Source organism: Lynx rufus, unplaced genomic scaffold (assembly GCF_022079265.1).
Source record: "Lynx rufus isolate CCGP_SWC_20201006 ecotype Redwood Valley unplaced genomic scaffold, mLynRuf1.p SCAF_5, whole genome shotgun sequence".
Lineage (NCBI taxonomy): Eukaryota > Metazoa > Chordata > Mammalia > Carnivora > Felidae > Lynx > Lynx rufus.
The window spans coordinates 26,770,760-26,795,120 of NW_025814867.1; the positions used below are offsets into that span (position 1 = coordinate 26,770,760).

At 39.5% G+C, this 24,361-nt stretch overlaps 1 protein-coding gene across 1 annotated transcript in view; it reads left to right on the plus strand.

Annotated features, from left to right (window-relative positions):
- The window catches only part of COL6A6 (collagen type VI alpha 6 chain), a 118,096-nt gene that overhangs the window by 26,912 nt on the left and 66,823 nt on the right, over positions 1 to 24,361 (plus strand). Inside the window, exons 11-20 of the mRNA XM_047100389.1 lie at positions 443 to 535; positions 1,932 to 1,985; positions 3,710 to 3,781; positions 3,868 to 3,894; positions 4,445 to 4,489; positions 4,577 to 4,630; positions 5,678 to 5,740; positions 11,624 to 11,689; positions 12,909 to 12,962; positions 22,859 to 22,894. Coding sequence (XP_046956345.1) covers positions 443 to 535; positions 1,932 to 1,985; positions 3,710 to 3,781; positions 3,868 to 3,894; positions 4,445 to 4,489; positions 4,577 to 4,630; positions 5,678 to 5,740; positions 11,624 to 11,689; positions 12,909 to 12,962; positions 22,859 to 22,894 — 564 coding nt within the window. The remainder of the gene's footprint in view (positions 1 to 442; positions 536 to 1,931; positions 1,986 to 3,709; positions 3,782 to 3,867; positions 3,895 to 4,444; positions 4,490 to 4,576; positions 4,631 to 5,677; positions 5,741 to 11,623; positions 11,690 to 12,908; positions 12,963 to 22,858; positions 22,895 to 24,361) is intronic.

The window sequence follows — 24,361 nt, forward strand, 5'->3', positions numbered from 1 at the left end:
GCCATATGACATTGGACACTATCTAAATCCTCAAGCATACAAAGATTTCACAAAAGGGGAAAAGGAGCAAACAGCATTCATCATATCGAACAAAATATTGGGGGCAACATTATATGAGGTAATCAACAACATCATGGTCAATGCTGGGATGGGGTGGAAACAGGAAATGAGTATGCACGGAGTTGGCCGTGGCTAAACTAAGCATTTCGAGAGCACGAAAGGATTTGATCTGATTCTGAAGTCCTCATGTGGTGGAGAATGCAGACCACAGAAGGAAGGATAGCAGCTAAAGAATGTCGCAGGCACTCTGTGGAGCACGGTCACTTTAATGGCAGACGGGCTTCTGAAACGGTGGTAAAGGTCTGAATGACGTGGCTAAGCTTGTATGTGTGATTGGGAAGCAGTGCCATCAAATGTAATGTACTTCCCACCCTCCGCCAAGGTCAATGTTGCTGAGAGGACATGCTGCTGTTTATTCTGCAAGTGCATTGGAGGGGATGGCACAATGGGAGATCCTGGACCACCGGGCAAAAAGGTGATTTTAAGATTTATGGTGCACTATATGTGAATGTCATATGTCTGAAAGACATGAGTTTAGGTAGAAATAAAGGATGGTTTTTAACTTCAAGATAGAGCCTGTGAGGTAACCACTTAGGATATTCCTCATCTTCTATGTCAAATTAGATAGTCATGGCTTTCCTTTGGAGTCTTCTAAAGAACCTTCTATACAAGTGTTGGGAGCAATGGCTACCAAGATCCTTGCTTATTCAGTGTTCGGCAGCAATGACAACGACACAGAGAAATCAACTGCGATCTCTGTGTTGAATAATGAAAACCTCCTGAAAATAAGCGTTATTTCAATTTCCATTTTTAATGACTACAGAGTGATAGAAGTGAAGTAGGGAGTATTTGGGATAGTCTGCTGAAAACCAAATGAGGTCAGATCACCCTAGCCTAGCAAAAGATGTGGCGATGTTTCAGTCAGCTTTAACCAGACCAGAAATGTCACAGATGTATGCACAAACATGCCGATTATAAAACCATAACCAACAATAGATTCGTGTATTTCCTAACCAAAAAAATATGTATGTACTCTTCTAAAAAAAACATGATTGGGGATTTAGGAAATGGGAAAACATGTACAAACATAATATGGATGTGTTTAATAATTTCAATACTGCTTCTTTACATGTGTGTTTGATTTGTGAACAATTTATAGATGGCACTATAAGTCCCAAATCAACATGTTTGTGTCTCTGTATACAGTGTTCAGACTATTTCCTGAATGCTTCAACTTCATGTAAGGAGAATGGCAGATTTTTTTTAAGCAGGGCTCAGAAAGAATGAAAAGAAATGTGTGTGGCCTATTTTTCTATGTGTAGCGTAAACCCTGAAAGATTTTTTTAATGAAAAGAGGATAATTCTAGTCTGTCAAGGGCAAATATAGCTCTGTGCACTTGAATGTTCGTCTGAGAAAAAAATTCCAGCACTATATATAACCCCAGAGAGAGTTATGGACAATATTATGATCCACACATGCACATACACTTGAGTTATCTGGATGCTTGTTTCAAAACTACATTCTTAAAACATTTTTAAATTTGAGAGAGCACGTACAATCTGGGAAGGGACAGAGAGAGAGGGGGAGAGAGGATCCCAAGCAGGTTCTCTGCTCACAAACCATGAGATCATGACCTGAGCCAAAATCAAGAGTTTGTCACTTAACTGGCTGAGCCACCCAGGCACCCCAAAACTATATTTATTTTTATGTGTGTAAATACAGCCTAAGTTGTGGAGGAAGAACTATTTTTTTTTTTCCCAAACCCTTGCAGCTCTCCGTAAAGTGAAACTAAAGTTAAAGATTTTTGCTTGATTACCTCTGGTTTTTGGTCTGTGTAGTGCTAATGCATTCTTCCTTTCCTTATTTCCAGGGATCCCCAGGCTTTAAAGGCAGTGAGGGCTACCTGGGAGAGGAAGGCATTGCTGTAAGTCAAGGTTTTCTCACTTGTATTTATTCCTGAGAACATATCTACAATAGGAAATCGTTTGTGTTAACTCAGAGGGAAAAAAAGAAAAGTCAGAGTCTAAGAATTCATGTACAAAATCTGAGGTCTTTCCTAATCCTCATCGGGCTTTGCTTCTGATGGTCAATAATGGTTTATTAACCTACTGTCTCCTCTTTGACTGTTCGCCAATGCTGCACAATGAACTCAGTGCGAAAGTTCTTTTCTTCACCAGGGGACTCAAATCACTGCCATTTCCCTCTTCCTGATCCATTTTGCACAGGTAAACCAACTCCCCACATTGTTTATCAAGGACCTCTACTCTTTTTTGCATCCATCCATCTAACCATCCCTTTCTTCCTTCCTTCCATCCATGCATTCATTTAACAATGATCTGTTGAGCATCTTACCATTTGTCACATTATTTATCAAAGACCTCACTCATGAATGAACTTATCCATTCATTTATTCATTTAACAAATATATATGAAGGAATTCTACCATGCTTCAGGCACAGTGCTAGACCCTAGAAATAAATAAAGAAAAGAAAAAATGATTCCTATCTCCGGTAACTTCAGACTAGTGGAAAGGCAAATGAGACCGTTGTGTTTCCAGTTGTTATACACAAGGACTATACTAAAGGTATAATGAGGTGCATTGTGACAAAGCATGGCAGAACAAATCCATAACAGCTTTGGTAACCGTTGAATCTTGGGAGAGGAAGGCTGCAAGCTAGAGGTAATGCTTAGGCAGACATCTGAAGGACAAATAGATACTTCTTCAGGCAAAGTATGTGGGGAAGAACATGTTATTAGAGAGACAACAATGTGTTCAAGGGCATGTAACTGAGTCAGAATCGAATCTGTGTAGAATGGCACATGGCCAGCATGGCTGGAATCCAGGACACGGTGAGAGGAGGTTAGGTGGCAAGCAAGACCCATATTTTTGGGAGTCTTGAATATCCTGCAGAAGATTTGGATGGTATCTTTTAGTGGATGAGCAGTCATTGGAGTAAAAATGGAGGGGGCGTGGCTTTAGAAAGCACACTCAGACAATGTTATAGATGCTAGTAAGGCAGGGGTTACAGGTAGAAGTCTTGCAGTAGTAGGTGCAAGACAGAGGAGTCCTAATCTTAGTTGGGGGGCAGTATAGTATAAGTGGATATGTTAAGCATGTTGAATGTATGGAATTTGGTGACCTGGGGAGAGAGAAGCAGGGGACGACCTCTCATTTCCACTCACAAGACCTCACAGACGAGTGGGATTACCAAGACAAGCATTGCAGGAATCATATTTGGTGAAAGAAAGAAAAAGATAGATTTTGGACTAGAAATCATGCTTAGATCTTGCTTAGGTCATACCCAGCGCATCTTCCTCTGATACCTCACTGATTCTTCATGATCTGTTCCTGGAATATCTCCTGACATTTTGAGAATACATTTTAGCTGCCAGTTAAACAACTGTTTTATGTCTGTTTTATTTAGATACCACCCCACCCAGGGCAGTATCCAGGTGGGATCCAAAGCAAAGGGCTGTCATCAGAGTAGTTCTGATTGTCTTACATGCTCAGCTTTAATAAGCATGAATTCTGGACTGTAAACCATGAGCAGTTACACATTTTTTTCCAACACAAAACTTGTAAAAATTTCTAAGACAGAATCCAGATTACAATAGAAAAAGCTTATCTAGGTATGTGGTCTTTCTCAGGGAGAAAGAGGAGCCAGTGGACCAGTCGGGGAGCAAGGTACTAAGGGATGCTATGGCGCCAAAGGTCCGAAGGTAAGGGTTGCATGAGACATTGTGAAGTCTTCCTAACATGAATTCCATTCTCCTACACTAACCACTACTGCGCTTTCTATTTTCAGGGAAACAGGGGACTAAATGGACAGGAGGTATGGTACCAAACATATCCATTTATCTGCCCACCTGGTATCTAGAAATATTTTTATTTTCGAGACTACTGACCAGTAGATTATACAAATGAAATTTCCTTTGATCTTCCTTTTTTATTGCCAGCCATTTGATTCGGTCTATTCCCGTCTTTTATTGCAGGCAATGCGTATTATTTGTTCACAGTTTGTTTCTTTTTTTAAATTTTTTTTAAAGTTTATTTATTGATTTTGAGAGAGAGAGCCAGCTCACATGCCAGTGGGGGAGGGGTAGAGAGAAAGGGAGAGAGGGAATTCCATGCAGACCCCACGCCCAGTGTGGAGCCCCACCCTGGGGCTCGAGCCAACGAATGTGAGATTATGACCTGAGCCGTCATCAAGAGTTGGATGCTCAACCTACTGAGCCGCCCAGGTGCCCCTGTTCACAGTTTCTATTACTCGGTAATCTTTGTTATTGCTCAGGACCAGGCTGTATATGAAAGACAAAACTAGACTTTCAGATGTGTTTCCACATAAATGTAACATACTCTTCTGATCACATCTGTGTTTTCAGGGAGAAGTCGGAGAAAGTGGAATTGGTGGATTAAATGGAGAACAGGTAGAGCTTTCTCTGTGTCCCATAAAGACCCTTCTGAGCTATTTCCCATTGAGAAGACAGAAATCTGAGTTTATCCTTCTGTTTTAGGGTGAAAGTGGTCTTCCTGGAGAAAAAGGAGAAAAGGGTGATGAAGGATCCCAGGTAAGGATTCAATAAAGAGAACAGCAAACTGTCCTGGCAATTAAAGGTGTGACTAACAGAGTAGAACCGCTACCCTAAGTGTGTCAGGCAGCTAGTGCCACAAAATTGCTTTGTGACAATCACCAAACCTTAGTTGCATGCAACAGTAAATTATTTCCTATGTGTCTGAGGTTCACAGCCTAGATCACTGGTCTAGGCTGAGCATGGCTGCCCTTGGTTTGTGTGTCAATGGGCTGGCTGGGGGCTTTGTTCCTCATGTCTCTGATCCTCCTCCTGGGGCCAGAGAGCGCTGCCTGGCTCTGTTGGCCTTAACCTTTCTGTGGCCATGGCAGGTGCACAAGGGAACAAGGAGAAACACACAAGTTCTCTCTTGAGGCCTAGACTTGGAACTCAGATGAAGTCATGGCCAAACTCAGGGGTGGGGACTCTTGCCCTACCACAGTTGGAAAGCATTGCAGAGTTCCATGGCAAAGAGCATAGATACAGAGAGGAGTGATGAATTGGGACCATGATGAAAAACAGCTACCACACCAAGAATGGTAACAGGGTGTTGACAAGAATCTGTGGTGCGGAGTAGCACATTGAAAATGTGTGCCACTCATTCCCATCTAGAACAGACACCAACAGCTGCCATACTTCCATCAACTTCTTTATCTGTCTTCAGGGTGTGAACAGTTGAGTCGGAACCCCAGTTTCTAGTTGACACAACCACCTTGGGGGAAATGGATAATCTCTCTGAATCTCAGCTGTTTTATTACAAGAAAGATATAAACAATACCTCGTTTATAAAGTAGCTGTAAAAACTAAACAAGACAACAAATGTGTCTGGGACACAGACTTCATTACTGTGGTAAATAATTGAGGTCACTCTTAAATTATTTATATGATGCCTGAAACTATTTTGGGTTGTCCCTCTGTCCGGTTTAGAAAAAGCTTTAGGAGAAAGGTATTTAGTTATTCAAATCAGGGAGAGGGGAAGCTCTTTGTTCTTACTAGTGTTATTAAAAAATCTCGTCTTATCCTTCTTCTGATTTGTATTATCTTTAGGGAAGCCCGGGACAGCGAGGGGTTTCTGGTGACCGAGGCGCAAAGGGCCAGCGAGGAGACCCTGTAAGTGTCGGGGTTGTGTGGGCTGTGAGCTAAACAGAGCTTAGTTTCCATCAGCTTTGATAAGGAGAGAGACCCACTTTAAGATACAACAATCTTGAGTTTAAATCATCATAGGTACAACTGTTGTAGAGCTTTAAAAGCAGTTCCTTGTGCTATCTGTGGGATGAACATGGACAGTGAGAAGACCCTGCCCATCATTTGTGCATGTATTTTTTTTTTGAGACTACATATTCAGAATTGTTGTGCTTCAGAGCCATCAGGGAACTTCAATACCCTCCATTATTTTCTTCTGAATACCTCAAAATAGGGTCAGAATGGAAGTAACAAAGCCATCTCTCCTCTTCCGTTCTTTAGCAGTCTCTCTCAATTGAGAGTATGAGCTTAATTTTCTTGACTCCAAGCCAGCTAAGACTGTATTCAGCAAAACCTATGACCCAAAGGTACCTGCTCTCCCGGATACAACCTGGCTGAATAGGCACAACCCACACCGATGTGGGGGATACGCCAACTCCAGGGGAACGTCAGTACTGTAGGATTTTCATCGCCCCACCCACACATAAATAAGTCTCCAAAGCCTTAATGAATTAGGATTTCGGTTTGTTTTTAAATGTTTATTAAGCCTTTTTATTGAGATATAATTGACATGGAACACTGTGTAAATTTAAGATGTCATAAGGTATTGATTTGATACATTTATATATTGCAATATGATTACCACCATGGGGTTGGCTAATTCCTGTATCATGTCAAATAATTATCATTTCTAACTTTGTGATGAGAACATTTAAGATCTAGTCTTTTAGCAACTTTGAAGCATATGATACAGTATTGTTGTCCATCATCACTATGTGGGGCATTGGATCTCTAGAACTTAGTTTTGAGCTATAACATCAGAAAAGTATACAGATTATAAATGCGCAGCTTGATGAACGTAAATGCATCTGTGACTCAGCACCCAGCTAAAGAAATAGAACATTGGACAACAGTAGAGCAACCCCAAAGCCCTCTCCCCGCGTCTACTTCATTCATTACCAGCCCCTCCCAAAGGTAATCAGTGTCCTAAAACATAGTTTTACCTGTCCCTGAACTTTAAGTAAATGGAATTATATAGGATACACTCCTTGTTTCTGTATTCTTTTGCTCAAGTTTATGCTTGTGAGATTTATCCATGCTGTTGCCGGCAACAATAGTTCATTCAGTGTCATTGCTGAATAGTAATCCAGTGTGGGAATATACCGTAATTTATTTATCCGTTCTACTGTCGATAGATAATTGAGTTGTTCCCGGTTTTTCCTATTATAAATAGCACTCTTATGAATGTTCTTGTACTTGGCTTTTGATTGGCTTTTATATTCATTTCCACTGGGTCTGTACTTCAGGAGTAGAATGCCTAATGATAACGTATGTGCCTATAATAAGCTTCAGCCTTTTAAGCCAGTTTTCAAAAAACTTCATACTAATTTACACTCCCACCAGCAATGTACCATAGTGGGTATAGTACACACGCATCAGAATGGCTAAACTTTTTAAAAACTGACAACACCAAGTGCTGGTAAGGATGTGGGCAATTGGGAATCTCACAGGACTTTGTATACTGGGGGAGGAGTCATTAAAGACAATGGATCGATCAGAGAAAGAATTCAGTACAATATATCGAGAAATATAAGTGGTATACATTGAAGATAACTATTTATACAGCAGAGGAATTTACACATGAAGACAACATTGTTGATTAAGTGACGTCTTCTGATAATAGCCTGATAACTTGAGAGTTTTGAAACAGCTTCAGAGTATGTAATCAAAAACAAAAACTATCCATAAATTAAAAAAATAAGAAATACTAGTTCAAATGCAAAGACCTTTCAGTCATCTATATATGATGCCCAAAAATTTACTTGGGATATTGCTATAAAATTGCCATTCACTTTGGTCAGAATCCCCCCTAACTCTTAAATTGTCTGTTTGATTACATAAGACTTTCAAAAGAAACTGAATAATGTAAAAGGGTTTTTTTGTTTGTTTTTTGTTTGTAATGTTCAGTGACTTAGAGATGGCTGAAAATTCAACCCTCTGGAACTTTTGTGATAGGCTGTTTGCCACTATAGTAATTTTAGATAGTTTTTTAATGCATGGTAATTCTTCCTAGCCACTTGGGAATCTCGAATCGAAGACAACACTCTGAGCTTTTTCACATGTGGTTTTTGTGGGTTACTATTTCAGGAAAATTTGGAGAGCAAGATTGGATACGTAGAGTCCACATATGATCAGATTATTCATAGAATACATACAAATGGCCCAAATTCCTTACAATCTGTGCCTATTCAGTCAACTGCTGATCAAATGAAAGCTAGTTTGTCTGTTGGGAATTTCCCATTTTTGAAAATCTCATGTAATCTCAAGTGATGTTGGGGAGAAAACTCAATTAGATCATTTCAGCTACAGGTTAGTGAGGTTCGTCATTCTAAAGCATATCATTGTTAGAAGTCCACGTTTTATCAGTTTGTGTTAGATGACGCTCTTTGGTCCAGTTGCATAGGAAGAAATTGACAGACTGGACAATTCATATTTGGACTGACCAAACAGGGGAGCTGATGTTTGGATGTTGGTGTGGCTGCCAGGCGGGTGACACGTAGGTCCACGCCTGCTCCGCCCACTCCCTCCTCACGGGGTTTGTAGGTCTGTATGGTGGTTGGGGCGCTGTACTCTTTTAGTGGGAGCGACCCAGTGGAGCCCAGGTTGAGGTGCAGAAGAAGGCACAGCGGTGCACCTGCCCACTGGCATCTTCAGCTGTCTCCTCTCCCCACATTGCTGGGAAGTGAAAATGAAAACGAAAGGGAGGGAGGCGTGGAGGTAGGAGCTGACCCAGTGATGGGAAGCACATAAGCTGGGGCTGAAAGCTTGAGATTTAGAAAATACCCAAATACTAATTTCAGAATTAAATTTCTGCATGTATAAGTTCTTGAGTTCTTTGAGAAGGATGGCAGTGAAAATCCTGGAGGACGAGGAGGTGTTCACACAGGGAAGTCAGATGAGTAAACAGAGGTTTCAATGGCTGCTAAGAGGTTCAGAGCACACAACAAGCTTTTAAAACACATAAGGGACAGAAAACTAGCCAAAATGATGAAACGGAAGATTTCTCCTCAAAAAAAATTCCAGGAAGTAGTGACAGCTAACAAACTGATCAAAAACGATTTAAGCAATATAACAGAACAAGAATTTAGAATAATAGTCATAAAAATAATTGCTGGGCTTGAAAAAAGCATAGAGGACAGCAGAGAATCTATTGCTACAGAGATCAAGGGACTAAAAACTAGCCATGATGAATGTAAAAATGCTATAAATGAGGTGCAAAATAAAATGGAGGCAGCCACAGTGCGGGTTGAAGAGGCAGAGGGGAGGTTGGGTGAATTAGAAGATAAAATTTTGGAAAAAGAGGAAGCTGAGAAAAAGAGAAAAAAAAAATCCAGGAGTATGAGGGGAGAAATAGAGAACTAAGTGATGCAATCAAATGGAACAATATCCGTATCATAGGAATTCCAGAAGAAGAAGAGAGAGAGAGAGGGGCTGAAGTTGTACTTGAACAAATCATAGCTGAGAACTTCCCTGATCTGGGGAGGGAAACAGGCATTGAAATCCAAGAGGCACAGAGAACTCCCTTCAGACGTAACTTGAATCGATCTTCTGCATGACATATCATAGTGAAACTGGCAAAATACAGGGATAAAGAGAGAATTTGGAAAGCAGCTAGGGATAAATGGGCCTTAACATACAAAGGTAGACACATAAGGGTAATAGCAGACCTATCTATTGAAACTTGGCAGGCGAGAAAAGAATGGCAGGAAATCTTCAATGTGATGAACAGGGAAAATACGCAGCCAAGAATCCTTTATCCAGAAAACCTGTCATCCAGAATAGAAGGAGAGATCAAGGTTTTCCCAAACAAACAAAAACTGAAGGAATTCATCACCACTAAACCAGCCCTATCAGAGATCCTAAGGGGAACTCTGTGAGTGAAATGTTGCAAGGACCACAAAGTACCAGAAACACCACTACAAGCATGAAACCTACAGATATCACACTCTAAACCCATATCTTTCTACAATAACACTGAATATAAATGGACTAAATGCTCCAACCAAAAGACACAGGGTATCAGAATGGATAAAAAAACAAGACCCATCTATTTGCTGTCTACAAGAGACTCATTTTAGACCTGAGGACACCTTCAGATTAAAAGTGAGGGGATGGAGAACTATCATGCTACTGGAAATCAAAAGAAAGCTGGAGTAGCCATACTTATATCAAACAAACTAGACTTTAAAGGCTGTAACAAGAGATGAAGAAGGGCATTATATAATAATTACAGGGTCTATCCATCAGGAAGCGCTAACAATTATAAATGTCTATGCACTGAATTCGGAAGGCCCCAAATACGTAAAACAGTCACAAACATAAGCAACCTTATTGATAAGAATGTGGTAATTGCAGGAGACTTTAATACTGCATTTACAACAATGGATAGATCATCTAGCCAGACTGACCAAACAATGGGTCCACATGCAAACTAGGATGCTCTATTCTATAGAATGTGCTAGTGTATGACTTTTAAAATGTCATCTCTTCAATTAAATAGTTCGTAGTTGGATCACAATAAGTTGTGTTACATCCAATGGAATAAAATTTTGGATTTTACATTACCATTCTTTTCCTATTTTCACCAAAATACAATTCTCTAATATTGTAATTAAGTTATACTCCTCTTGGAGAATTTAACAGACAAATATTTAGACTTAAAACAGAAAATGTAGAATACAATCTTTGGCTTTGGTATGTGGGGAAGAGAAGTAATTTTTCACATAAATTCTGGTAATCTTAGTTATAAAGTAAATTCTAAACTCATCTTCTTTGCTCTCTTAGCCTATAAACTCTGTGAGTGTATAGACTGTTTAAAAATCTTTCTAAGCATCTGGAACAATGACACCTCCCTGTTGGTGATCTCAAATTACTTATTGATTGATGAAGGTAATCTGGGATGCTATCATCCAAACAGCCCAACAGCTGGCACTCAGCAGGACTGGATAATTCTTGTCCCCTCTCAGTTTACTGACTGAATTGACTCGCTCAATTGATTATCCTAGCACCATGGTGATACTGCTCTATTGGTGGTCCTAACTACCCACGAAAAACTTTCAGTTTGGCCTGCTAAGGATAATAGCCCACAACATCTGCCTGTTTTCAATGAGTTCCTGCTGGAATGTTTGTGTAAATACTGGGCAAAATGCGAGATTCCAGAATGTTCTGAAAATTGGAAAAGTAGGAATGACCATATGGGGCTAGAAGGCTTACCAGGCATCCAAGAGGACAAAGAGGGAATGGGTGGCAGGTACAGTCCTCAGTGTTCCCCGGTGTACTTCTTTTCTTGTGGTAGAACCCATTACAAACGTCTGCCTTCTCCCAAAAGTAGGGAGAGTAAAAATCTACCGACCCTCAAGTATAGACTTAACATAAACCCCAGGAAAGAAGAACAAAAGTTAAGAGAAAGGAGGGCAGTAGCAAGAAGGGGTATGTCCAGACCCAGGATGAGAATTGTCAGAAACAAATCATGTCACCCTTGCTTCCCTTGGCTATGCCTTCTATGGTGAGCTGTTGCTTCCCCACACACACATTCACCTCAGGTCCCCACTTTCTACTGATAATGCAGAGCACAGGAGGAAAAGAAATCACGCGTAAGCCATTTGTAATGTTTTCCTGTTGATGCTTTCAAATGTATTGGACTTCTCTTGTCAATTTTTGGTGGGAGCGGGCAGTGGGCAGTGAGTAAATACGTTATAGTTACATTTTTAAGGAGAAATATTCAAAATTGTTCTATTTTCTGGTTTTTAGGGAGTTCCTGGATTTGACAGCACAATAGAAGGACCCAAGGGCTTGAAAGGAGAACGTGGAAGACAAGTAATTATGTGGGCATTTGAGAGTAACCTTGTTAGGATGTGACCTACTTGATACAGAAAGAATATTTTTAGGAGAAGAAATATGTTTTCCTCCTCCTTATCTGCTACTCGAGGACTCCAGAAACACACTCTTGTTCTTCTGAATTTGGGGTGATGGGCTTCACCAAGCCCTACCCTTGAGGTCTTCATTTATGAATGCAAATGTCTAAGCTCTAACTTAAAATGTAGAGCTAGCTGATAGGAAGAACTAATCAATGAGTTGTTAGCCTTCCCAGGGTCCAGAAGTCACATACCCTAAGAAGACATCCTATTATTCATAGTTCCTGATAAAAAGGAAAAGATCTAGTAGATCCATACAGCCCATACTCTCAAGATAAGTCTCTTGGGATTAATCTCATGAAACCTCAGAGATCATAATTGGATCATCTTGCCTTGTTTCTCAGACTTTTAAAAATAATTATCTGGAAAATGTGTTTCTCTGGATCTTGTTGATGAGAAAGTTCCCTAGGTGACTTCACTTGGGAGGAGATGTCTGATAGGGTGGAAAGAACTTTACTTTGGGGAGGGGCCCAGGTCCTGTTTCAATACTCTGTGCCTTACCAGCTCTGTGGCCTTGGGCCACTTTGTGTAAACCTCAATTTTCTCATCTACAAACTAGGATCAACAGCCTACTGATGATGTAACCTGCCACATCATAAACCAGCGTATGCTATTTGTCGTTTTTACTAAGTGATAAAGGTTAAGTCTCACACATCTCCTTATAAACTCATAATTTCTCCTTCATTTTCTCTTTTGGGAAGACTTAGGAGTATTGTGAGGTTTTTTTCACCTAAGGATGTTAATCTACAAAGGTTGACAAAACAGAACACAAAGTCCAAAGGTAGAAATCCAAACCAGCTTGACACATGGCATGCTTCAGTTAGCCACTCTGTGGCAACACAGTGAGGATCGTTTGATTTAAATACTCGATAACTTGTACCCCAAACACAAGTTATACAGTGGTGATGAACAGACGAAGCCATGCATTAGCATTTTGTCCTGTCGTTCCTCATTACCCACATAGACGTATGGTTTATAACCAGTGGGAGCACTCCAAAGGGAGGATAACTCTCTAGTTGGTGTGTACCCATCCACCCTCCCTGGAGCACAAGCTGATGTTGAAGAGAAAGTGTGTCAGGGCTGTGTAATTATTGTAACCCATCTGTCTGTTCATTTGACAGGGTAGAAGAGGCTGGCCAGGCCCCCCTGGAACACCAGGCTCCAGAAGAAAGACAGTAAGAGCCATTCTAGACAAGGAGACCCACTGCTCCGGTAGCCTATACTGTGATAAAAATGGCTGATTGTGGGTAGTGGGGCGCACGACTGTGAGGAAACTTGGGAAACCTCTGAGAACAGAGCTGGCAAAGCACTTATATAAAGCCCCCGAAGCTGAGGCAGGAAGGTACTGGCTGCGGGGAAAATTACCAATCAGGAGAAAAGGCTGAGGCAAAGAGAGCGAGAAAGCAGCCCGCTAGGGGAAGGGTGGTGAAAGTTTGGCCTACTCACTCTGCTAGCTGAGGGTGCCAGTGATGTCATTTTAAGTCCAAAACTCTATTCCTCTGCCGAATTTTATGGCTCGTTAGGAAAGTGAGTCCTGGCATAAGTCCTCTGTCTTTACTTCCATACTCTGTGCCTTGTAAAGATGTGTGTTCCAAGACACAAAAATATTTCTTTGGTGGAGTAAAATAGCTCTATGAACTTCTCAGAAAAATACAATGCATAATAAATACAGTATGCTAAACTGGTTTTTATTTGTGCTCAATTTTAAAACCTGTGTGTGTATGTATATGCATATATGTGTGTATATATGTGTGTGTATATATACACACACACACACACACACACACACATATATGTAGTATTAATTGAGATATAGCCAATATATAACCTATTAGCTTCAGGTGTATAACATGATTTGATATGTATATGTGGTTGTGAAATAATCACTACCTTAAGTCTGGTTAACATTTATCACCATATGGTGTTAACCAGTTGTTCCTTGTGCTGAAAACTTTTAAGATTGATCTACTCTCTTGGCGGCTTTCAAATATACAATGCAGTATTATTAACTGCAGTCCCCCATGTTGTACATTATATCCCTATGACTTATTTATAAACGGAAGTTTATACCTTTTGACCACTTTACCCATTTCATCCACCCACCACCCCTTAATTCTGGCAACTGCCAATCTGTTCGCTGTGTCTAAGAGTTAAGTTTTTGGAGGTTTTTGGTTTTTTTTCTGTTCTTGCTTTTTTAAGACTCCACATATTACCAGGACCATATGGTATTTGTCTTTCTCTAACTTATTTCATCTAGTATAATGCCTTCAGGGTCCATCCATATTGTCACAAATGGCAACTCTCCTTTTTTTTTTTTTTTTTTTGGTTGAATAAAAGATTCCATTTTGTATATATACCACATTTTCTGTATCCATCAATGGACCACTTAGGTTGCCTCCATGTCTTGGCTATTGTAAGTAATGTGGTGAACTCAGGGATGCAGATATCTTTTTTGGTTAGTGTTTTCATTTCCTTTGGATATATACCGAGAAGTGGAATTGCTGGATCATAAGGTAGCTCTAAGTTTAATTTTTTGAGGAACTTCCATACTATCTAAATACTAAGAATGAAATTGCTGATTTAACATTTTGGGGTCTTTTTTACTTATTTTGTTTGGTTGTATTTTTTTCAGTGAGTACTTTTTAAAAAAAGATTCTGTGCCTGACTTCTTGGAAGAGCACAGAAATTATAAATGAAAATTTTTATCCAATAAGAAGAGATAACTTCAATAAAATACACTTAAATGCCTGGACTGGGTTCTAAATTAGACTTCTCTTTTTTCTTTTCCAGCATTTCCTTTCCATTCTTAGTTATCTAGCTCTCTCCAATTCCTTCCACCTTCGTTCTCAATTATTTGTGCTATTTATCGAACACAAATAAAAACTGGTTTGATATATTGCATTTATTATGCATTGCATTTTTTGAGCAGAAGTTCATAGAACTAGCTATTATATTTCATCAAGAAAATATTTTTGTAGCTTGAAACACACTCCTCTTCTTTGCCAGGCAGAGCAAATGGAAGTGAAAATAGAAGTTACATTTAAAATGTGCAGAATTTGGTTGCTGGGAAAGTACTTTACTGCTGTGTTAATGCACCTACAGATAAAGAAATACATTTGCTATTCATTTCCCTTTCTAAAAGGGTGTAGCCAGCTTACATACCCTGGAAAAATATTTTGAACTTAAAGAATATCATCCAAGATTTCCTGGCATGGGAAATGAACTTTTATTGTTTTATAGACACTATAGTCTCACTAGAGGCTAACATAGAATCACCATATATTATTTAAACTGCATAGCTCCTGAGAAATATGGCCCCGTCTTGGGTTATAGATTCAGCAATGTCATTCAGGAGTAAAATTAGGACTTCCAACTAAAGATAGCAAAGTCAAGGTGGTTTTTTTTACTATTCCGTTTTGTGCAACTTACCAAAAAGAGCACAACTTAAAAAGAGATTAACAAAGAATGACCACAACTTCAAGCCACACGTGATGGCAAATATTGGCCAATTCTTTTTAAGTCTAGATCCTAATGAGGGGAGGCTTTGCAAAGCTGATAAACTGAAGCAGGGATCAGGTTTCTCTGAAAGTAGCTTCCAGGTTTTGAGAAGATTAAGGAATATACATAGAAGCAGTGTAGCAGAGGAGGCAGAAATCATGGGAAACTGAAGCATATTTCATTTTTATTTTTTTAATATGTAATTTATTGTAAAATTGGTTTCCATACAACACCGAGTGCTCATCCCAACGGGTGCCCTCCTCAGTACCCATCACCCAGTTTCCCCTCCCTCCCACCCCCCATCAACCCTCAGTTTGTTCTCAGCTTTTAATAGTAACATAAGCATATTTCATTTTTAATATCTATAACCAGCAGTCTGGGCCATGGAGGCTATAAAGACTGAAGAAATGGTGACTATAACAATACAGAGAAGGTATGATTTGAGGGGTTTTATGTGAGCTCCATGAATCTCTTGTAGCCATGAGGTAGAAGAAATACTTCATGATGAGAAAGGGTTTGATTCAACATACCTATACCAAAGCTACTGACCCAGGTTCAGCTACACCACATACAGGTATTCAGTAAATAGGTGGCCCTTATCAAAAGTGATTAATAATCAAAAATATTAATCTTCATTATGAAATGATTACAAATTAAGACCTACGCATAGTAAGAAGAGGAAAATTACATGAGCAAAGGACAAACAAACCCTCATTAGAAGAGGAACTATTCAAGGGAAAGGTAGAACACCTCTGGCAAATAGTTCTCTAAAGTCTGAAAAAAACTAAGGCAATATGATTACTGTAAAAAAGCCCAAAGAACTGACAGGATGATGGAAAGTGAAGAAAGTAAGCTGCTAGTGTTTGGGGAGCAATGAAAGTCTAAGATAGGTTATAAGCAACAAACAAATTAGAATAAATAAGATTGAATACAGTTGGGCATATGGTAATCAGGAAGCCACAGAAGCTGTGATAGAGGTAGACAGTGGAGAGCCAACAGTGAGGAGTAATATAATTTGTATTACTAAGTTAAACAGATGAATGTAAAAAATATTCAGAAGCATAATAAAAAGAATTTTTTTGTAAAACGGCTCAAATATGGAGGTGTTTGAAAGGCATACTCTGACTCAGAGAAAAAAAATGGATACAAAAACAGGAACACTGAGCTACATCTTAGTGAAATTGCCAAACTGCTTATGTAAAGAAAGAATCAGGAGAATTTCCAAGCAGGAAAAATAGAAAACTCAGTCTGTCTTCAGCCTTCTTCACAACATTTGGGGCCAAAAGGGAGAGCAGTAGAATAGCTACAGAGTTCTTTTTTTTTTTTTTTTTCCAACACTTATTCATTTTTGAGAGACAGAGTGTGAGTGGGGGAGGGGAAGAGAGAGAGAGAGACAGACACAGAATCTGAAGCAGGCTCCAGGCTCTGAGCTGTCAGCACAGAGTCCAACGCAGGGTTCGAACTCAGACTGTGAGATCATGGCCTGAGCTGAAGTTGGATGCTTAACCAACTGAGCCACCCAGGTGTCCCATAGAATAGCTACAGAGTTCTGAAGGAAATCCAGGGGTCCAAGATTTTTATGCCCACCCAAGTTGGCCTGTGAACATACAAGTAATTAACATGATAAAGCCTTTAAAACTACAAGTAGCATAGCCCCCATTTATTTTGTTTTTCTATTAAATTCAAGTAAAATTAAATGTAAGATTTTAATTTTAGAATAGCATAAATACCATGATCCCTCTTTAATCAAAAGTACTACTATTTAGAACTCTGTAAATGCATAAAAAGATGTAAGGAGGGGCAACGGGCTCAATCAGTTAAGTGTCCAACTTCAGCTCAGGTCATGATCTCATGGTTCATGGTTTGAGCCCCATGTCAGGCTCTGTGTTGACAGCTCAGAGCCTGGAGCCGGCTTCGGATTCTGTGTCTCCCTCTCTTTCTGCCCCTCTCCTGCTCGCGATCTGACTCTGTCTCTCAAAAACGAATAAACATTAAAAAAAAGTTTTTTTTAAGATGTAAGCAATCATGATTACCAAATGTTAATAATAGTCATATCTAGATGGAGGATTTGGGATGACTTAAATTTTTATTCTTTTTTTCTGCACTTGAATATTTACATATCTGTATGTATCATTTTTGTAACAGTAAAGTCATTATCACCCTTTCAGAAGGAAGAAAAATCTATACCACTGACTGAAGAATTCTAAAATGTAGGTAGATAGCAGGCATTGAGGACTTCTTGGTGCAACAGGATTCTGCTGAACTGAGAAGTGATTGGAGGATGGTCAGGGGTAGAGTGTGGCATGCAGGGAAATAACAGCACTTGACCAAATCTGGCCTTGATTCATGTGACAAACATTTACTGAACACCTACAACGTACCAACAACTCCACTAACCACTAGAGCAACAAAATCAAATAAGACATAATCCTTGCTCTCAAGGAACCTAGAATCATGTTATGGATTCTTTAGATGGTGTCTCAACCTACTGTTGACATTGCACCAGATGATTCTTTGTTGTGGGAAGCTATTTTGTGCATTGTAGGATGTTTAGTATTATCCCTGGCCACTAGGCGCCCGTAGGACCCCTAACTTGTGACAGTGAAGACCATCTCCAGACATTGCCAAATGTTCCCAGAGAAGGGGGTTTGCTAAATCCCCATGTTGTGGTTTGAAACCACCGTTGTAGAGGGGGACAGACCTGCAGGGGTGATAAGCTGTAACTGGTGCTCTGCCAGCAGTCTGTAACGGATTGGATTGGGGTAGGGGTCCGGAGTAGGATCAGGGCCAGAAAGCCACAGTGCTGGGGGCAGGGAGGCAGGAATGGGAGACTGGCTCTTTCTGAGCGCAGATCTACTGAGAATTAGAACAGATTCTGGTGCCATGGATAATGAGAAGCAACTGTAGCCTCAAACTAAAACATGGCCTTCAGTCCTATTCCATCTAGAGGGCTGTTATGCTTTGCCCTTTTCATCTCTCTTGGCACTTCTGTAGAGGCAGCTTGAAGTGCCCCCAGGCAGTCATTCGTCATTGTGAATGAGTGTTTGCCATTATTGTTCAGTATTAATGTGATATTTCGCCATTAAAAATGCCCTGATTTTTTCCCCGGGGATTGTGTCTCAAATCAGTCCATATCTATCTGAGAAAGTGGGCTCGGCTAAACTACCAAAGCCAGGCTAGGTGGGACCAACAAGACTGAGTATCCTGTTCTGGGTCTTCTTACTCCCAGGATGTCTTTGGGGATATTTTCTTTCTTGCTGTGTTCATTCACGTTTCCTTTCACAGGTAAGTTCGGCTGTCTGGATGTGTTACCACATAACTGCAAGCCCATGGGCCAACATTAAGACATTTTGGGATTTAATCTTCCCCATTTAAAACATTAAAAATTTTAAAGCAAAATTGTGGAATTATCTCCCCTATTTCCTTGTTTTCTTTTTTAAAAAAAATTTTTTAATATAAAATTTATTTTCAAATTGGTTTCCATATAACACCCAGTGCGCATCACCCACCCTCCCCTCCCTCCCACCCCCCATCAACCCTCAGTTTATTTTCAGTTTTCAAGAGTCTCTTATGGTTTGGCTCTCTCCCTCTCTAACTTTTTTTTTTTTCCTTCCCCTCCCCCATGGTCTTCTGTTAAGTTTCTCAGGATCCACATAAGAGTGAACATATGGTGTCTTTCTCTGTATGGCTTATTTCACTTAGCATCACACTCTCCAGTTCCATCCACGTTGCTACAAAGGGCCATATTTTATTCTTTCTCATTGCCACGTAGTACTCCATTGTGTATATAAACCACAACTTCTTTTTTTTTTTTTTTTTAATTTTTTTTTTTTCAACGTTTATTTATTTTTGGGACAGAGAGAGACAGAGCATGAACGGGGGAGGGGCAGAGAGAGAGGGAGTCACAGAGTCGGAAACAGGCTCCAGGCTCTGAGCCATCAGCCCAGAGCCCGACGCGGGGCTCGAACTCACGGACCGCGAGATCGTGACCTGGCTGAAGTCGGACGCTTAACCGACTGCGCCACCCAGGCGCCCCTAAACCACAACTTCTTTATCCATTCATCAGTTGATGGACATTTAGGCTCTTTCCATAATTTGGCTATTGTTGAGAGTGCTGCTCTAAACATTGGGGTACAAGTGCCCCTATGCATCAGCACTCCTGTATCCCTTGGGTAAATTCCTGGCAGTGCTATTGCTGGGTCATAGGGTAGATCTATTTTTAATTTTTTGAGGAATCTTCACACTGTTTTCCAGAGCGGCTGCACCAGTTTGCATTCCCACCAACAGTGCAAGAGGGTTCCCGTTTCTCCACATCCTCTCCAGCATCTACAGTCTCCTGATTTGTTCATTTTAGCCACTCTGACTGGTGTGAGGTGGTATCTGAATGTGGTTTTGATTTGTATTTCCCTGATGAGGAGCGACGTTGAGCATCTTTTCATGTGCCTGTTGGCCATCTGGATGTCTTCTTTAGAGAAGTGTCTATTCATGTTTTCTGCCCATTTCTTCACTAGATTATTTGTGTTTGTTTATTTTTGAGAGAGAGAGAGAGAGAGAGTATGAGTGGGAGAGGGGCAGAGAAAGAGGGAAGGAGGGAGGGATACACAGAATTGGAAGCAGGCTCCAGGCTCTGAGCTATCAGCACAGAGCCCGACGTGGGGCTCAAACTGATGAACCGTGAGATCATGACCTGAGCTGAAGTCGGATGCTCACCCATCTGAGCCACCCAGGTGCCCCCCCCTCCTTTTTTTTTTTTTTTTCAATCTCTCATACCTACCCAAAGCATCTCAAACCCATGACTTCCATTTAAAGTTTAAATCCCAGGGGTGCCTGGGTGGCCCAGTCAGTTAGGCGTCTGACTTCACCTCAGGTCATAATCTCGCGGTTGGTCGGTTCGAGCCCCACGTAGGGCTCTGTGCTGACAGCTCAGAGCCTGGAGCCTGCTTTGGATTCCATGTCTCCCTCTCTCTCTGCCCCTCCCCTACTCGCATTCTATCTCTCTCTGTCTCTCAAAAATAAAATGTTAAAAATTTTTTAAATAAAGTTTAAATCCCAAATAGCCACTAATGAAAGTGCTAGATGATTACTTCTAGAGATGTTTCCATGATGTGCATGAATGGTAGATGAAAATCTTTATCCTCTGTCAGGCTTCTAAACTCCTGCCTAGGACCAGAAGTCATTTTTGCTTACTACTACTCACCCCAGTGCCTCTAAGGAGCAGGAGCTCAATGTTGAGATGACTAATTTTAATCAAGCTCTTTCAAAGTTGAACCTTAAAGACACAGACACCAAATGTTTATTGATGTTATTTCAAACACTGTGACCACGGACCAGAGAAAGATTTTTGGATGTAAAGTCCTGTTTCATATCCCTTAAATCATATAGGATGCTCTTTATTTTGACTGAATGTAGGTTCAAGTTGTGCCTGCCACACCCAGATCTATCCACTTATAGCCCGAATCTTGCCATGTACATTTCCTGCTTTAAGAGAGCCAGTAGTTTCTGCTAAATGGAGTATGAACCCTTCAGTTAAGTAACCCTACTACTCCCCTCTCTTCTGACACCTTTGTCCTAGAAATGCCACCATAAATACACTTCCTATTTTCCTGCCTCTACTTCATTACTTAGAAAGTAATACCCTTTACTAGAAAGAGTTGTTTCATTTTCTTCTACCTGTGAAATTCCTATACATTCTGTGAAACTCAGATCAAAAATATCTTCTAGGGCACGTGGCTGGCTTAGTCAGTAGAGCATGTGACTCTTTAATATTAGGGTCATGAATTTAAGCCTCACATTAGTATAGAGATTACTTACACAAACTTAAAATCTTCTTCAGGGAGCCTGGGTGACTCAGTTGGCTAAGCATCCAACTTTGGCTCAGGTCATGATCTCTCAGTCTGAGTTAGAGCCCCGGGTTGAACTCTGTGCTGACAGCTCAGAGCCTGGAGCCTGCTTTGGATTCTGTGTCTCCCTTTCTCTCTGCCCCTCCCCCACTCGTGCACTGTCTCTCTCTCTCTCTCCAAAATAAACATTAAAAATTTTTTAATTACAAAAAAATCTTGTAGGAATATTTTCCTAATCTGACAAACTGGATATAATTGCTTTCGTCGAAACCCATATTTCCATCTTCCCCCTTTCTTATGGCATTTGCCATACTATACATTGTAAATGTTGTAATATTTATCTCTTCACCCCCCCCAATCCAAAGTATGAGCATCTTCTGAGGTCACAAACTGTGTGTGTGTGTGTAATCTTTATGGTTCCCATTCAATATGCTTTGTGGGTAGTAGATGATTGGTAGATATTTTTCTGAATGAGACTGAAGTGTATTAAACCAGATCAGATAAACTCTTGTACTAAAGGAGTGGAGAGAATTTCTTTTCCTCCTGATGGAGAGGATTTAGACTCTCCTTTCAACATGACTCATTAGAGTTTTAAAGAAATGGGTCTCCATTTCTCCAGATATACACAGTCTGTTTCCTAGATAACAATAGAAGTTAACTGAAATGTGATTGGAAGAATTTAAAGTCTGGCCTCACATTGAATTTTGATCTGAATCTCTCAAGTTTCCATCAAGAAAATGTTGTCTGATATTTACTGAATTTTGCAAATCTTGGTGTCAATTTTGCTATAACTTTGAGAGATCATAAGTTAGACAATAAAATGCCTCTGTGTGATTTACAGATCTATAATATGTTGATCTGAAATATACCCAGACCCTAATCTTATATATGAGAGTATTAGGAAAATTTCACTTGATTGTGTAGCGCTATTATTTTAATTTAATTTCATTAGCATACTGAATTGAGAATTTTTGAATGCTTGGGATGATTCTTTAATTTTTAACAGGTAAGCATATTGTTTGGCTTTTTGGGTAAAGGGGTATAAAATTAGTCTGGCTATCTTTAGATTCTGAAATTATAATAAAGTTCATGGAGTCAATTCTCCCAGCTTTTTCTCTGGCTTCCTGCCTTTTGGCTACTACACTCTTGATTTTTGGGTTGTTAGTAGTACTTTGGAAAAGTGAAAAGAAATTAAATTTGAATCAATCAATTTTGGAGCTTGTGACCAGTTCTAGTAATAGTTTAGGGAAGGGCAAATTATTGACCACAATCTGTTCTAAGTATGTACAGATTTCAGTTGTCTATTATTTTTTATTACCTATTGCCCTAGGGTAAGAATTCAAAGTTGGCAGGATGCCTGGGTGGCTCAGTCTGTTGAGTGTCTGACTCTTGATTTCGGCTCAGGTCATGATCCCAGGGTCATGGGATCGAGTCCTGTGTCGGGCTCCACACTGAGCATGGAGCCTGGTTAATACTATCTGTCTCTCTGCCCGTTTCCCCCACCGCACCCATGTGCACCGCTCCCATCGCTCTCTCAAAAAAAAAAAAAAATTAAAAATGAAATTCAGAGTTGGCAACATTTTACTGTAATGGTGCAGTGGATAATTAAATGTTTTAAGCAATATGTGAGAACTTAAAAAAAAATGCCTTAGCGTGTTTATTACTAATTTAAATTAAATATAGAAAGCATTTTTTTTCAGAGTTAAGGGTATCTACCTTTCCTCCTACTTTAGGCAGCTCATGGCCGAAGGGGACATACAGGCCCACAGGTACAGTGATTTTTTTTTTTCTTAACTCCAAATGATAAGGATTCTGTGTCCAGTCAAGGAGTAATAAAGGCTCTGGGAAATCTCTTTCAAGACTAAAGTTCTTTCACTTTTTGATGATATCGGTTTTGGAATAAAATACTAGAAAACTTTAAGGCTACAATTTCAAAAACTCAAATCTTAAGATGAAAATTTGATCATTCTAATCAAAGATTGTAAAAATCAATGATAAGACACTAGTTGGCCCAATTACTGTTAAATTTAACTTTGTTCAGGTATCAAGTACAAACTAGTAACTCAGTTGAGTAATCTTTCCTTTAGATTTTTGTTCAGTTGACTCTGGAATCTTACAATTTATATAAACTTTTTTTAAAATGAGAGTACTGTGAAACTCTAATACAAATTGGACATTCTGAGTGTTTTGTTCAAAACTTGACCATACCAAATATCATATCCTATCTTCTTTGTACGTGTTAGTGATAGTATTATACATGTCATCTATAAGATTTATGAAAAATAAATTATGACTTGGAATTTATAAAATTCAAGAAAAACACATTCTCAGGTTGAAAATACAATGAGGATAAACAATAAATCCACTCTTAGTCACATCATGGTAAAACTCTGGAATGCTAAAGAAAACATCTTAAACACTACCGGAGAGAAAAGGCATTTTTATCCATGAGAAGGGTAACAAATTATATTGCAGCAGACTTGTATTCAGCAATAAAATATTCAAGAAAGCAAAGTAATATTTTACAGGTGCAAAAGAAAAATAGCTGTTAATCTAGAATTCCATACCTAGCTAAACTATGAATAAATATATAGACGTTTTCAGATGAAGACTAAGAGAGTTTACCATCTACAGACATCACTGAATTCCACACACACATTTCAAGGTTAGACTTCAACAAAAAGGAGAGCAAAACCAGAATAATGGCATGAAAAGAATGAAATGAGGCTGGGGAGAGTGTTGAGAAATTTCCTCTTTCTGAGATCTAGGAAAAAGCATTAATTAGCAGGGGACCTCTAATCACATCTCATTGTGTAACAATTGAGGCATAAATTTAGGCTATTTCAATAGTTGACTAAATTAAGCCTTTTAATCCTTTTTTTTTTTTTTTTGGAACTCTTATCTTTGGCAGAGTTCAAGAGCAATGTGAAGATAATACTTAACTTTGATTCATAGATATTTAATCCATTTGAATATAAATATAATGTTGTAAGATTTCCAGAGACTTATTAAGAAAATGTGAAGTAAATTGTGAGTTTTTTCAGGCCAAACGCCCAAGTTAGATATATTAGAAATGTTACAGAAAAAAAAGGAGTATGTAAGTGTGCATATGTATAAAGACTGAAAGCAAATGTACCAACATAGTAGCCTTGGTTATCTCTGCTTTATAAGATTATAGAAAAATTTTATTTCTTTATTTGTATTCTCCCTTATTTTTCGTATTTTTTCCGAAGATC